The sequence below is a fragment of the Felis catus genome, chromosome B1 (assembly GCF_018350175.1).
Source record: "Felis catus isolate Fca126 chromosome B1, F.catus_Fca126_mat1.0, whole genome shotgun sequence".
NCBI lineage: Eukaryota > Metazoa > Chordata > Mammalia > Carnivora > Felidae > Felis > Felis catus.
This window is the reverse complement of record NC_058371.1, coordinates 8864073-8877405: the sequence shown is the minus strand read 5'-3', so window position 1 is coordinate 8877405 and position 13333 is coordinate 8864073. Positions and strand designations below refer to the sequence as shown.

Below are 13333 nucleotides of genomic sequence, written 5' to 3'. Positions count from 1 at the left end.
AAGTGTTTTGCCAGCAACTGTTTTGTTTGTACGTCCGTCGGGGTGGAGGACAGTTGCTTCTACTCTAGAATCCTAGGTATTAACATCCAGAAAGAGCAAAGCTGGAAGGCAACAGGATCTTCTTTTCCAGACTCCCTCCATTTTTCCGATGCCCCTTCCAAAAGAGGGTATATTAAAATTTTAACTTCAAGAGAAGCTAAATATCTAGGTGGTTGCAGAGAAGTCAAGAAACATCAAAAACGTGGGGCCGCCTGGGTGGCTCAGGTCGTGATCTCACGACTCATGAGTTCAAGCCCCGAGTCGGGCTCTGCGCTGATGGCTCAGAGCCTGGGGACTGCTTGGAATTGTGTCTCCCTCTCTCTCTCTGCCCCTCTCCCAGTCACGCTCAGTCTGTGTCTCTCAAAAATAAATACATTAAAAAAAATTAACGTTTATTTATTTTTGGGACAGAGAGAGACAGAGCATGAACGGGGGAGGGGCAGAGAGAGAGGGAGACACAGACTCGGAAGCAGGCTCCAGGCTCCGAGCCATCAGCCCAGAGCCCGACGCGGGGCTCGAACTCACGGACCGCGAGATCGTGACCTGGCTGAAGTCGGACGCTTAACCGACTGCGCCACCCAGGCGCCCCAAAAAAAATTTAAAAAAAAAAAAAGAAATACTGAAACCAAAGCAAGTGGATCATAAATGTGCTTTTAAAGAAACTGTTAAGAGAAAGAAAAAAAAGGTAAAGAATATTGATAGGAGGGAAGTGATGCTCTCTTATAAAAAAAAAAATACACACTTGCAAACAGTTTTCTACATTATTATGGAAATGGCTGTCTTAGATAACAATTAGTTGAACACTTCCAAGCCATCTGCTTCAACCTGGAAATCTCCAGAGTTCCATATAGCCAAGAGAGGTTTAAACTCTCTTTCCTAGTAAAGCTTTCCTGGGGAGGGGCAAAGTGGAAGGGTGGAAGGTAGGATTCAGTTGGGGATAAAAGGCTCCAGGGGTCCCCTCTGGCTCCTCATTTCTGTCTTTCATTCCATTTTCTTCCTTGGTATAAAGCTAAAGAAAAACAGCAGCCATAAGCTCTCTTATCCCTGGCACTCAGAGTATGGGCTGCTAACGGGAAGCATCGGCATCACCTGGGAGAGCCTGAGACACACTGAATTAGGGGAGCCTGGGGGGCTCAGTCTGCGAAGCGTCCGACTCTTGGTTTCAGCTCAGGTCATGATCTCACAGTTCGTGGGATCGAGCCCCTTGTCAGGCTCAGCACTGGCAGTGTGGCAGAGTCTGGTTGTGATTCTCTCTCTCTCTCTCTGCTCCTCCCCCCTTCTTTCTCTCTCTCAAAATAAATAAATAAATAAACTTAGAAAAGGTGAAAGAAATACAGAATTACCCACCCTGCTCCAGATCGCCTGAATTAGAATCTGCATGTTAACAAGATTCCTAGGTGATTCGTATGCACATTGAGTCGCGAAGCTGAGTGAACGTAAGCAAGATATTGATGCCACCTGTGATCGCATCAACTCTAAATATGCACAGCTAATCTTAATTTTATGATAGAAAACATTATCCAGGATAATTAAATGTTCTGACGAATCGAGGACTTCCTGGTTCCTCTTTGTTTCCATCATTATTTAAGAACTTTGTAAACTGTAGCAGAACATTTTCTCAGGTAAACTTAGCAAAAGAATAGTTTAACTTATTTTATAATTAGGACCATCACTTTGAACATTAATAGACTATAAATGGTCTGTTAATGGATCGGGGCTGACAAATGTTTTCAGATAGCACGTATTTTCGGCCTGTGGGTCTTAACAGTCTCCGTTGCAACTACTCAATTCCGTCTGATATTGTAGCATGAAAAGCAGCCATGGAAACTATAGAAACCAATGGGAATGGAATGTGTTCCAATAAAACTTTATTTATAAAAACAGGTGGGAGGCTGGATTTGGCTCTGCCAACCGTAGTTTCCTAAAGTAAAAGTCATTTGAACTGAGCAGCGCTTGATGCATAATAGGTTTTCAATAAATACTTGTTAATGAATACATAAATAACACTGAACACAGATCAGATAAAAACTCTTCTCAAGAGAGAATACATCACCATGCACAACTAATTTTACAGATAGGGTGATTCTTTATAATAAAACCACTGTCTACATTTTTTTGAACCCTTCAGTCTCACCGAATGTAGATCTTGTAGCTCAGTGGCATTTCAAGAATGAAAACAAACACAGGGAGGTAAAATGACTCATCCTAGCTGGCCCCAGGTGGTTCTCTTGGGGATCGAATACCCTGAAGGTTACAGGAAGCATGAAGAAGGGGTGTTTCCCTGGTGTTAGAGGTGGCACTGCCAACCTTGATGTAGCAGACGTGAGAAAATGGTAGTGATTCTGCCAGTTTTATTTCCTCACCCAAGCAAACCTCTGCACCAGCTCAGGAGAAACCTTCACCCAAACAAACACATGGATTCTCTGAATATGTACCACTGTGTTTTGCTCTGTATTTACACTAATTGGATCAAAGACTTTAAACTGTTTCTAGCAGGTACTCTGAACAGCTAAAAAACTGGTTCGACCATCTAATTCATAATCCGGTCACTGGATAAAACTCCGGTATATCCAAAGACCAATCCGAAAATATGCCTCGTCAACAGAGCATGTATCATGTAGTGATGGGATCAGCAATTAAGAGAACAAAAGGCGAATTAATTACCATATAATTATTAAAGAAAAAAAAAATAAACTGCCTATAAATTCTCTGAGTGGACCACCTGTTTTCACGTATTATGTTGTGAGCTTCTGCTGGGCATCTTGTCCACAAGATGAACACTGAAGCTGCCAGACAAGGAGAAAAATGAAATAAATGACAGTAATTTGCAATTTATTCCTTGTAAAGTAGCTGGGTGCAGAAGGGCTGCTGGGTGAATGTATTTCATCACTTGACATTTATTCTGCTAGTTGATCTTGATTGATTTTAGAGTCTCAGTCCTGGGGTTCTTATATTCAACACATACATAGGCTGCGGCGTTTCTAAGTAATGTTATGCACTGTGATTAATCATATGACCCTATTACTAATGGCTTATGAAGAAATCATTTAAATTTAAGGTTACAGTAATGTTTTTTTAAATCCCTAATTCATTAGTTAAATTGTCTAAGATTTTCTACAAAGCACTAAGGAAACAAAAATATGCCAAGATATTTCATCTGAGTACAAAGAATGCCACAACACTAAAATGATCACATCTACATCTTTGCTCTGAAGCTACAGGAAAGACTTAACAAATGACTTTCTTACAGGATGGTCTCCCAGCTCAGATGCTCCAGACCCTACCTCCTTCGTGACCTCTGATTAGGGCTCATTAGATGTTAATTGGGATTAAAATGTAAAGTTAGTCCTGATCCAGTCATTTAAATGCTTGGCCTCCATAGCTTAATTCAAACATCTGTCATTTCTTAATATTATGGACACAAGTTAAAACAGATATTATAAATGACTGTGAATGAGATTTTTTGAGAGACGGTCAAGGAGAAATCATCAGGACTAACCTATGGCAAATTTAGTGTCGGGACAGGAAACTGGAGACAAAATCATGTACTGACCACACACCGCCTCGGAAATCTGTTAGCAAGTAAGCTCGAACGAAGGGTTCCCAGAGCCTGGTCTGGGCCTGCACATCAAGTGGCCCCTGGTGGTGCGGCCCAAGGGAAGAACCTTCCCCTCAGCCAGGACACAGCCCATCGGTGGAGAAGCCAGTAACGCAAATCCCGCCTGCGATCGCATGAAATCCCACGCACACCAACTCTCCCTCCGCCTCTCTCCCACTGGCAAGACAACACCCATGGGAAGGAAACGCTCCAACTTCGCTTTATTTAAAAACGCAGGATGTACGGCACCTGCTTTCTGAAGGAAAAAGGAAAACACAGCTTGAAAAAGAAAACTGTGGAGACATGTCTCTCTCTGATGGAGGCCCAAGAGCAGGTGGCCAGAGTAGAGAAGCCCCAGATAAAGACCTACACGAGAGAGTGTGGACAGGTAGTTCTAGGTGCTGCCGTAATCACAGAAGGGGGACATCGTTTAGTAAAATTTCTCTATCTCCAGCGACAGCCATCGGGAGGCTGCTTCTAGATGGGAAGGTCAGAGTCTCAAAACATACCTGGTCTGCCTGTATTCACGAATTTGCAATGACAACTTTTCAAGGTCAGCTACAACTGTGGCACACACGCTCTGTGGGCCTTCGTGGCTGAAACACACACCATCCCACACGGCTGGAATACAGCCACCTTCTTCGGCAGCAATGCTGCTGAAAGTATCTCCTCTCTCTCTCTTTAGAAGACACATACTAAACTCTCATGACTAATAGTCTCCCTTTCGGAAGAACTATCTTTCTGTGGAAGGAAATATAAAAAAAAAATGCAGGGGCACCTGGGTGGCTCAGTTGGCTAAGTTTCTGACTTCGGCTCAGGTCATGATCTCACAGCGTGTGAGTTCTAGCCCCGCTTTGGGCTCTGTGCTGACAGCTCAGAGCCTGGAGCCTGCTTCGGATTCTGTGTCCCCCTCTCTCTCTGCCCTCCACTTCGCATTCTGTCTCTCTCTCTCTCTCAAACATTAAAATTTTTTTTTAAATAATGCTAACAGTGGTAATTGCTATCGGGTGATATTTTTCTTTATACTTTCCAGTATTTTCCAAATATTCTGTACTGAACACGTACATGGTTACAGTCAGAATAAAGTAACTTTGGGGGTGCCTGGGTGGCTGAGTTGGTTAAGAGTCAGACCCTTGATTTTGGCTGAGGTCGTAATTTGGCGGTTTTGTGAGTTTGAGCCCCAGGTCGGGCTCTGCGCTGACAACTAGGAGCCTACTTGAGATTCTCTCCGTCTCTCTGCCCCTCCCCAACTCGTGCTGTCTCTCTCTCTCAAAATGAATAAACTTAAAAAAAAAAAAAAAAAAGAACTTTTTACAGATAGATGTAGAAGATTCTGTTTTTCATTCTCTTCCCTTCCCTAACATGGGAAGAAACATGGGAGAAAACATGGGAAGGAGATGGCTATAGTCATCTTTCTGGGTTTGATTCACCTTACCAAAATCAATGCAGCTTCCTTAGCAGGGGCCGACTCTTCTGCCTTCTCACAACTTAATGCAAATACCTTCAAGATCAAGGTTAGAGGTATCATACCTGTTAGAAAATCCAGGGCTACGGCTTTTGAGGTCTGGTGATGAGGAGTGGGTTGTTTTTAACTTTTTATAGGCTGGACTAAATAATTTGGACTGAGAACAGGCCGTAGGTGATCCGTTTACTCTGTTAGATGGTTGAGTTCTATGGTTTGCTCTCTCCTTGGAGGGGTGCAGTGGATCCCTAAAACACACGTCAGTCGGAGGAGAGTTTTGAAATTCTCTATCTAGCATCCCACTTTGGCTTGTTTTTCCTTCCAAAGCGCTGGATTTGTTGCTGAAATCAGTCAAGACAAGGGTTGTAGTTCCAAATACTGTTCTCCTGTTGACCTTCACCTCTGTACTTGGTTTTCCAAAACTATTACAAGGATACTTCACTAAGCTGTCAAACGCAATAGAATTGTCTTCATTGTTGATTACTGAATCTGGAAGGAGAGAGAAGTGATACTTCAGAGTTCCTAGAAGTGTGATAATATATCGACTATTTGAAACATCTTTAAAAAAAAATTTTTTTTTTACATTTATTTATTTTTGAGAAACAGAGTGAGACAAAGTGTGAGTGGGGGAGGGGCAGAGAGAGAAGGAGACACAGAATCCCAAGCAGGCTCCAGGCTCCGAGGTGTCAGCATAGAGCCAGATGCGGGGCTTGAACCCACAAACCGCAAGATCATGACCTGAGCCGAAGTTGGACGCTCAACCGACTGAGCCACCCAAGGTGCCCCGAAACATCTTTTTATATCGTTAAAACTGTTAGTTCACTTATGATGGTGAATGCATAGAACTATCAACACAGTTAGTTTGGACAATTCAGGATTAACTGTCTTCTCGTTAGGAAATAAAGTGTCATAGAAAGGGCAATATTTCACCAACTCCTAGCAGCGCAGAGGTGGCTTTAACAGAGGCTTATATTTGCTTGTTATTATTTTTTTACCATCTAAAAGTCATTCAGCTACCAATTTTGTTCCTATTAGGCAACACAATAAAGCAGTGGTAATTAAGGGATGGTATATAGATCAGCAGTTAGAGGCCTGTCTCTGGATTATCGGAAATGTCTCTGTGAATGACACATAATGGGAAAGGCTTACTGAAATTAAAGATGAATTACAAAGACTTGACATTCATTAAAAATGTTTCTTTTTTAAAAATATAATTTATTGTCAAATTGGCTAACATACAGTGTGCTCTTGGTTTTGGGGACAGATTTCCGTGGTTCATCACTTACATACAACCAGTGCTGATCCCAACAAGGGCCCTCCTCATTGCCCATCACCCATTTTCCCCTTTCTGTGAATGGCACATAATGGGAAAGCCTTATTAAAATTGGACAAAGATGAATTACAAAGACTTGACACTAATTAAAAACGCTTCAACAAAGCCTCCTAGCATTTTGGAATCCATACTATGTTCTAAATTGTAGTCTTTCGTACTCAGAAAAATAACAAGAAAATAGTTAATGGGATGCAGAGAGGCGTTTCAGAATGTTGGAATGAATGAGGAGGCCTCAGACTGTGGTCTTCTGAGGGCTCTGTGCTGAAAGATACCGAACGGGGGGAGTGGAGAGAAAGAGGAGGCGTGGTCCCTTCCAGCAACGCTGTGCAATGGGTGGAGCCCACCCTTCTCGCCCAGAGAACAAAACACCCTGTGACAGCGACCACAATGTGGGGTCCATAAGTCAAGAATGAACTTTCTCATCTCTAATTGAAGGGAGAGAGAACACTTTGAGAACACAATAGAAACTGCATCAATGAGCTGGTTCCTAATCACGGGTTCGCTCTGAGGTTTTACATTCTCTGAACGCATGAGATTGTGAGCTGTAAAAAGAGTTATTTTGAAGGATTTCAATGAAATCAGTACAATTGTCTGGGTAAAGATTTTAATAACAAGGGGTAGGAAGGATAAAGAAGAGAAAAAATTCAGCATTTTTCTGTTCCACCTGCAAAGATATTCTTACAGAAATCCTCCCTTTCAGTTTATGAAGTGCTTGGACTGAATAACAAACTCAAAAGTTGCTGAAATCTGCATAAAACAAAGCTTTATTGAATAATTCATTAGAAATAGTAGAGAACAGATGTGATCATCTCAGTTTTTTGAGATACAAAGGCACATACTCTTTTAGCACAAGCATGTTTTCGCTCCTCGTTTAAGAAAAAAAAAAAAAAGGACTGAACAGAATATTAGCATGGTTTACATGCAAAGGCTGGCAATTCCTTTAAACCTTGCAGAAAGAAAGCATTTTACTTAGGAAATATCAAGATGGAACAAGATATATAGCTTTGTATAATTAGCCGCCTTTGAACTCAAAATCAAAATTCAGTCTTACCGGGAGGTCTTGAAGTCAGGCAAGCATCGCAAGCCTTCGAAGACGGCCTGTTTATGAGCGTGCAGACCACACACGTCCACTGCTCCTCAGACTTCCGAGCCACATGGTCCCCTCTGCTGGATGGCCAGGTGCCCGTGGTGCTTCTCCTTGGCAGCGTGCTACCAGAGAATTTTGTAACGTTAACCACTACCACTCTTACGGTTGCCTTGTTCCTATACATTCAGGGTATTTTAGAAACTCTTACAGAAACATTAACACCCAAATGTGTACAAGCCCTAACCATCTCAGAATAAAATGGTTCCGCGTGCGTCCCGCTGACTGCTATTAAAGACAGAAATAACAAATAAATGTTTTTGTTTACAGTCAGAGCTGTGGTTTTGTTTTTTTAAAACCCTCTAAAAACATTTGACATAACCACTAGGAAGCATTTCTCAAATAATGTTTTAAGTAAGCGGCACTCTTCCCAAAGCCAACCTAGGATATCTCTGTTCAACCCAATTGGCAGGTGGGGATGAAGCAAAGACTTGGGCAGAAATTAGAACGTGGAAAGCAGAACGAGAAACATTTTACATTTCCTTCATGTCCAGATCTCTCCAGAATTTCTCAACCCTATCCACTAAGCACTACACCAAATAGCTGATCTGTAATGAAGAAAAAGATCCCCAGCCTCGGCGTACTTTCCTTCGGGTAAATCTGTTTCATGTTAGATATCTAATAATAGATTAGTAAGAAAACAGTAAAACCAACCCTGATTTTTGGACACAAAAGTGAATCATGATTTTCCAACTGGAGTTCCTGACTGGCTATTTGTCGTTACACAAAATGCCTTCAAAAGCTCTGATAAAGTCCGACTCTTAAACACATCGTGCCGGGACGCCTGAGGGGCTCAGTCGGTTGAGCGTCCGACTTAGGCTCAGGTCACCATCTCACGGTTCACGACCTCGGACCCCACGTCACGCTCTCTGCTGTCAGCTCAGAGCCCGCTTCAGATCCTCTGTCCCCCTCTGTCTCTCCCCCTCTCCCGCTCACTCTCTTTCTCAGTCTCTTGCTTTCTAAATAAATGAATAAATACACTTACAAAACAACAGCACCCCATTCTGTAGAGCATGTCACGTGGGTAAGCACCATGGCAGCATCACAGGTCCCTTTATTCCCAACATTAATACAGAAAAAGTTCTTTTGGTAAAAGCCACGGTGCCTTACATCTCACAACATGAGTTCTTTGACTCCCAGAGGTACCTGGTCTCCTGTAACATTTTGCTCCTTACATATAATTACACCAGTTGTTGAATTCACCCTTGTCTGGTGAAATAACAAACAACATAAGCAAATCTGGAAATCAGACACATGTCACTGTGGCCCTTTGATGTTTACTGACTTTTTTCTTCTTCCTATGGAGTACCAGACCTTCCACAGAATTTGCTTGACCTAACTCCTGCCCTCCTCCCAACTTACTCTGAAAGGCAGCAAGATGTATTTATTCATAATTAAATAAACACAATTTAAGTAATCCTCAGATTTTCAACAAGCTCCAATTTTTCACCTCCCTTATCTTCTAGCCTATAGATTTCACTAACCATAAGCATATATTCACTGTGACCTCCATACGGCAGCTTTGGAAGCATTTTTCCCCTTACTGCTCAACTGTTAATCACTACCGAGAAATTCTTTCCAATCCCCACTTGGATGTGCAACAGGAATTTCCAATCTCATGTAGTGGCGGACTGCGGAACGGTGTCCTGAAGGCATCGCATCATAATGCCAGGAACCTGTAAAGGTGAATTTACAAAGAGGACCTTTGCAGATGTCCTCTTGACATGGGGGAGATTACCTTGGATTATCTGGGTGGTCCCTTACTCCAAACACAAGTGTCCTTGGAAGAGAGAGGCAGAGGGAATTTGATGCCCACGCAACAGAAGGCGATGTGACCAGAGAGGCAGAGACTGGAGTGACGCAAACCACAAGCGAAGGAAGCCGGGAAACCTCTGGAGGCTGGAAAAGGCAGTGGGTTCTCCTCTAGCGCCTCTGGAGGGAACACAGCCCTGCCCACACTTTTGGCCCCAGTGAAACTGCTGTTGAACTTCTGGCATCCACAACTGTGCAAGAATACATTTCAGTTGCTTTAAACTATCAGGTTTGTGGTAGTTTGTTATGGCAACCACAGGAAGCTAGTGCAAATAAAACTCATGATCACTTCCCCAGCCCCAACACACACACACACACACACTCCTTTGCAACTGCCTCATCTCAGTAAACGCCATCATTGTGTACTCCACCCGTCAGGCCAAACACCCACAAGAAGTCATTCCTAACACTTCTTACCCTCACATCCCACATCCAGTGCACCAGCAAATCGCGTAGGCTCTGCTCCAGGGGCAGACGTACCCTGAAGCTCAAGAAGCTTCCACAGCTCAGTGTGTTCTCCTCTAGGGATCGGAGTGGGGACCGGGAACAACGCAAGTAGGAACCCCAGCCGCCTGCCGGGGGCTGACAGCACCCTCGGCGGTGTCCGCCCCGGGGTTCTTGGTAGGCAAGGCCCGTGCCCCGCCAGCACTATCCCGCACCTGCCCGGTGCCAGGGACCACGTGCCCTGGTGGCGTCGGGAGCGCTGCACCGTCTCGACTTTCAGGAGAAGGACCTGAGACAGCTCGCCCATCCTTCGCTCAAGGGCCAGGGTGACCCAGGCTGCAAGGCCATTCACCACGCGCACCCCCCTACCACCAGCCCAGGATCAGCCTGGAAGAGGTGAGATGTCAGAGGCAGCCGAGGGAGAGCCGAGGGCTGGCTGTCTCCTCCCAGGTCCTCGGGCCACCAGCATCAGCATCGTGTGGGAACTTGTCCGACACCCAGACTCTCAGGCCAGGTCCTCCCCGGGCCTTCGACTTCGGGGCCGAGGCCCAGCCATCTGTGCAGACAGCCCTCCACAAAACTGTGGTGCACACGGACGTTTTAGGAACCGTCGCTCCGAGGGCCTCCCCACAGACAGCAAGTAGCGCTTGAGCAAAACGGTACAGGGCAAGCGAGAGATGTGCCACCACTGAGAGCCGACTGTGAAGCCAAAGGACGAACTGCTCGTCTATCGATAATGAAAAAATACGATGCTGTTGATGGTGAAACTACAAGGCAATAAGTAGGCAAGGAGCCAAAACATGGAAGAAGGTAATCACCCAGCCGCGGCAGGTAGCTGAGAGAGTCTTACTTGTCTGATGTCTGCGGGGTTTAAAAACTAAAATTTGTTGTCTATTTCTTATTCTAAATATTCACAGTAGGAGCAAACTCTGCATTCATACTTTTTAATATATTTTTTTTCATAAAGAAGTCCCCTAAATTGTTTAAGTTTCAGTCCTTAACCCTACCTGAACTTCTAAATATAGCCTAAGAGGCGCCTGGGTGGCTCAGTCAGTTAAGCGTCTGACTTTGGCTCAGGTCGTAATCCCACAGTTCATGGGTTTGAGCCCCACATCAGGCTCTGTGCCGACAGCTCAGAGCCTGGAGCCTGCTTCGGATTCTGTGTCTCCCTCTCTCTGCCCCTCCCCCACTTGCGCGCTCGCGCGCGCGCGCGCTCTCTCTCTCTCTCTCAAAATAAATAAAAAAGAAACCATTTAAAAAAAATAAAAAGAACCTTTTTTTTACCACCCCACCCCACCCCACCCCAGCCAAGCTGCCATCATTTACCACTGGCACTAGTGAGGGCACCCAGATGTCATTCCTTCACTCTGGTCACACCACAGTCCCTTTTCCACACAGTGGCCGCACAATCCTCATAAAACACAAGTCAGTTTACGTCATCCGTCTGCTCAAAACCTTCCAGTGGCTTCCTGGCTAACTCAAAGTCAGTGGACCCCACGCTGCCCACGGTGATCACTTGACATATGAATCGGTTACTTCTCTCCTGTTCCACACCTCCGATGGCATCCGAGCATACTCAGAATAAAACCGCAACTTCTCACGGCCGGGCGGGCCCTGCGAAGTGGAGCAGCCCTGCACCCACATTCACTCTGCTCCGCTCAGTCACGCCTGCCTTCTTTCTCTCCGTGACACCAGAGACTTCTTCATGCTTCTCTAGTCGCCTTCTCCTCCGCCCCTGATCTTTACGTCAGACCTTCTCAAAAGTCTCCTCAGGGACTTCATCCACCCAACCTATTGAAAATGAGCTTCCCTGTCGCCATGTGTCCCCTCACTGAGGCTGATGCTTCTTCCAAGCACTGCATGTCATTATCTGACATCTTACACATACATGGACATAGAGCCTTTTCTTAAGAAGATCTCCTCCCACTGCAATATAGAGTTCCAAAGATATGCCACAAAGAGAGGTTTAACGAACGAATTTTGTCCTACGTTATCTACTGAATTTGCTTTCTGGAAGATCACCATTTCTTGCTTGTCATCCCTCAAGCCCCACCTGCTCTAACGGCCTGGATGTCCCTCTCTAAATCACTTCCCAGGGCTCTTCCAAAGCGCTCCTCTTCTTCTTCTCATCAGCAAAGTGAAGGCAACCTCAAGGCTTTCTCCGGGACTTTCCCTGCTTCTCTTAGGACATACTCTCAGTGACTGCAAACACTAGCGGGTTCAACTATGATCTCAGGTTATCAGGTAATGGGGAGGGGCTGTGTTCTCAGAAACCAAAGACTTAAGATACAGGTGGAGGATGAGGGTGTCGCCAAGGAAATCTTTGCACTTCTCAATGGAAACTACGTACAAGTATGGGAAACTCATTTTGCTTTGTCGAAACGAAACAGACTATTTTTTCAAAGGTAGAAATATACACATTAATTAAAAAAAAAGAAAGGCAAAATAAAGCACCATTTAAAGAACGTTTGAATAAAAAGAACACCTAGGGGCGCCTGGGTGGCTCAGTCAGTTACACGTCTGACTTCGGCTCAGGTCGTGATCTCACAGCTTGTGGGTTCAAGTCCCACGTCGGGTTCTGTGCTGACAGCTCAGAGCCTGAAGCCTGCTTCAGATTCTGTCTCTCTCTCTCTCTACCCCTCCCCTGCTCACACATCCTCTCTCTCTCTCTCTCTCGAAAAATAAACACTGAATAAAAAGAACATCCATGCTGCTGCCCAACTGCTATTTCAATGTTGCAGGGAACCCTTCAGTCTTTAAAACCTAGTTTCCAACAACCTTTGGAATCAACGTTTACACGATAATCAACATATTTCTTTGATCATGTGGAAGCATACTTTTTTTTTAAACCCCCAAAACTATCAATTCACAGAAAACAAATATAGAACATCAATCATTTATTCAGGAGACAAACATTTATCCAATGTCCTTCTGCCAGATACTGCATCATACACATTTGGTCAGATAAGAGTACACCTATAACATTAAAACTAAGAAAGCCATAAATCTGCACAATAAATATATTATCTAAATATACCTCAGATCTTGGTGTCAGTACGGTGGGGTGAAGAAGCCGAGAGGAAGAAGCTGTGAGTGGTTGGGGAGCTTAGAACAAGAGAAGGGGGGATGAAAAGGAAACCACAGGAGCAGGGAGGGCGGGGAGACTGCCGCAGACACACAGGGGAAGGTGCAGATGGGGGCCTCCCCCATAGATCGCCTCCGGCCCATCACCTCCAGCCCGTGGGCCTAAGCCTGCCATTGGGCAAGATGGCGCCTCCCTCCCCAGGGTCCACAGCTGCTTCCTTCCCTGCTTGGGCACTTATTCCTCAGCACATCACTGTGTCTTCCTGGCTCACTCTTTTGCTCCTACTCTGGATATTCCCTGAAGCTCAGACCTTGGTTTCTGCCTCTCTACATTCCCTGTGAACTGATTTCTTTTGAGTATTTCACTTAGTAAGGGCACCTGGGTGGCTCAGCCAGTTGAGCGTTGGACTCCTTCCT

At 44.8% G+C, this 13333-nt stretch overlaps 1 protein-coding gene across 8 annotated transcripts in view; it reads right to left on the bottom strand.

The window, feature by feature from the left end:
* The window catches only part of NEIL3 (nei like DNA glycosylase 3), a 73131-nt gene that overhangs the window by 26404 nt on the left and 33394 nt on the right, over positions 1 to 13333 (bottom strand). For all 8 annotated transcript variants that reach the window (XM_045055194.1, XM_045055195.1, XM_045055197.1 and 5 more), the window contains 2 exons: positions 7484 to 7641; positions 5168 to 5588 (listed from right to left, as the gene is read on the bottom strand). In XM_045055194.1, the coding sequence (XP_044911129.1) occupies positions 5168 to 5588; positions 7484 to 7641 (579 nt within the window). The remainder of the gene's footprint in view (positions 1 to 5167; positions 5589 to 7483; positions 7642 to 13333) is intronic.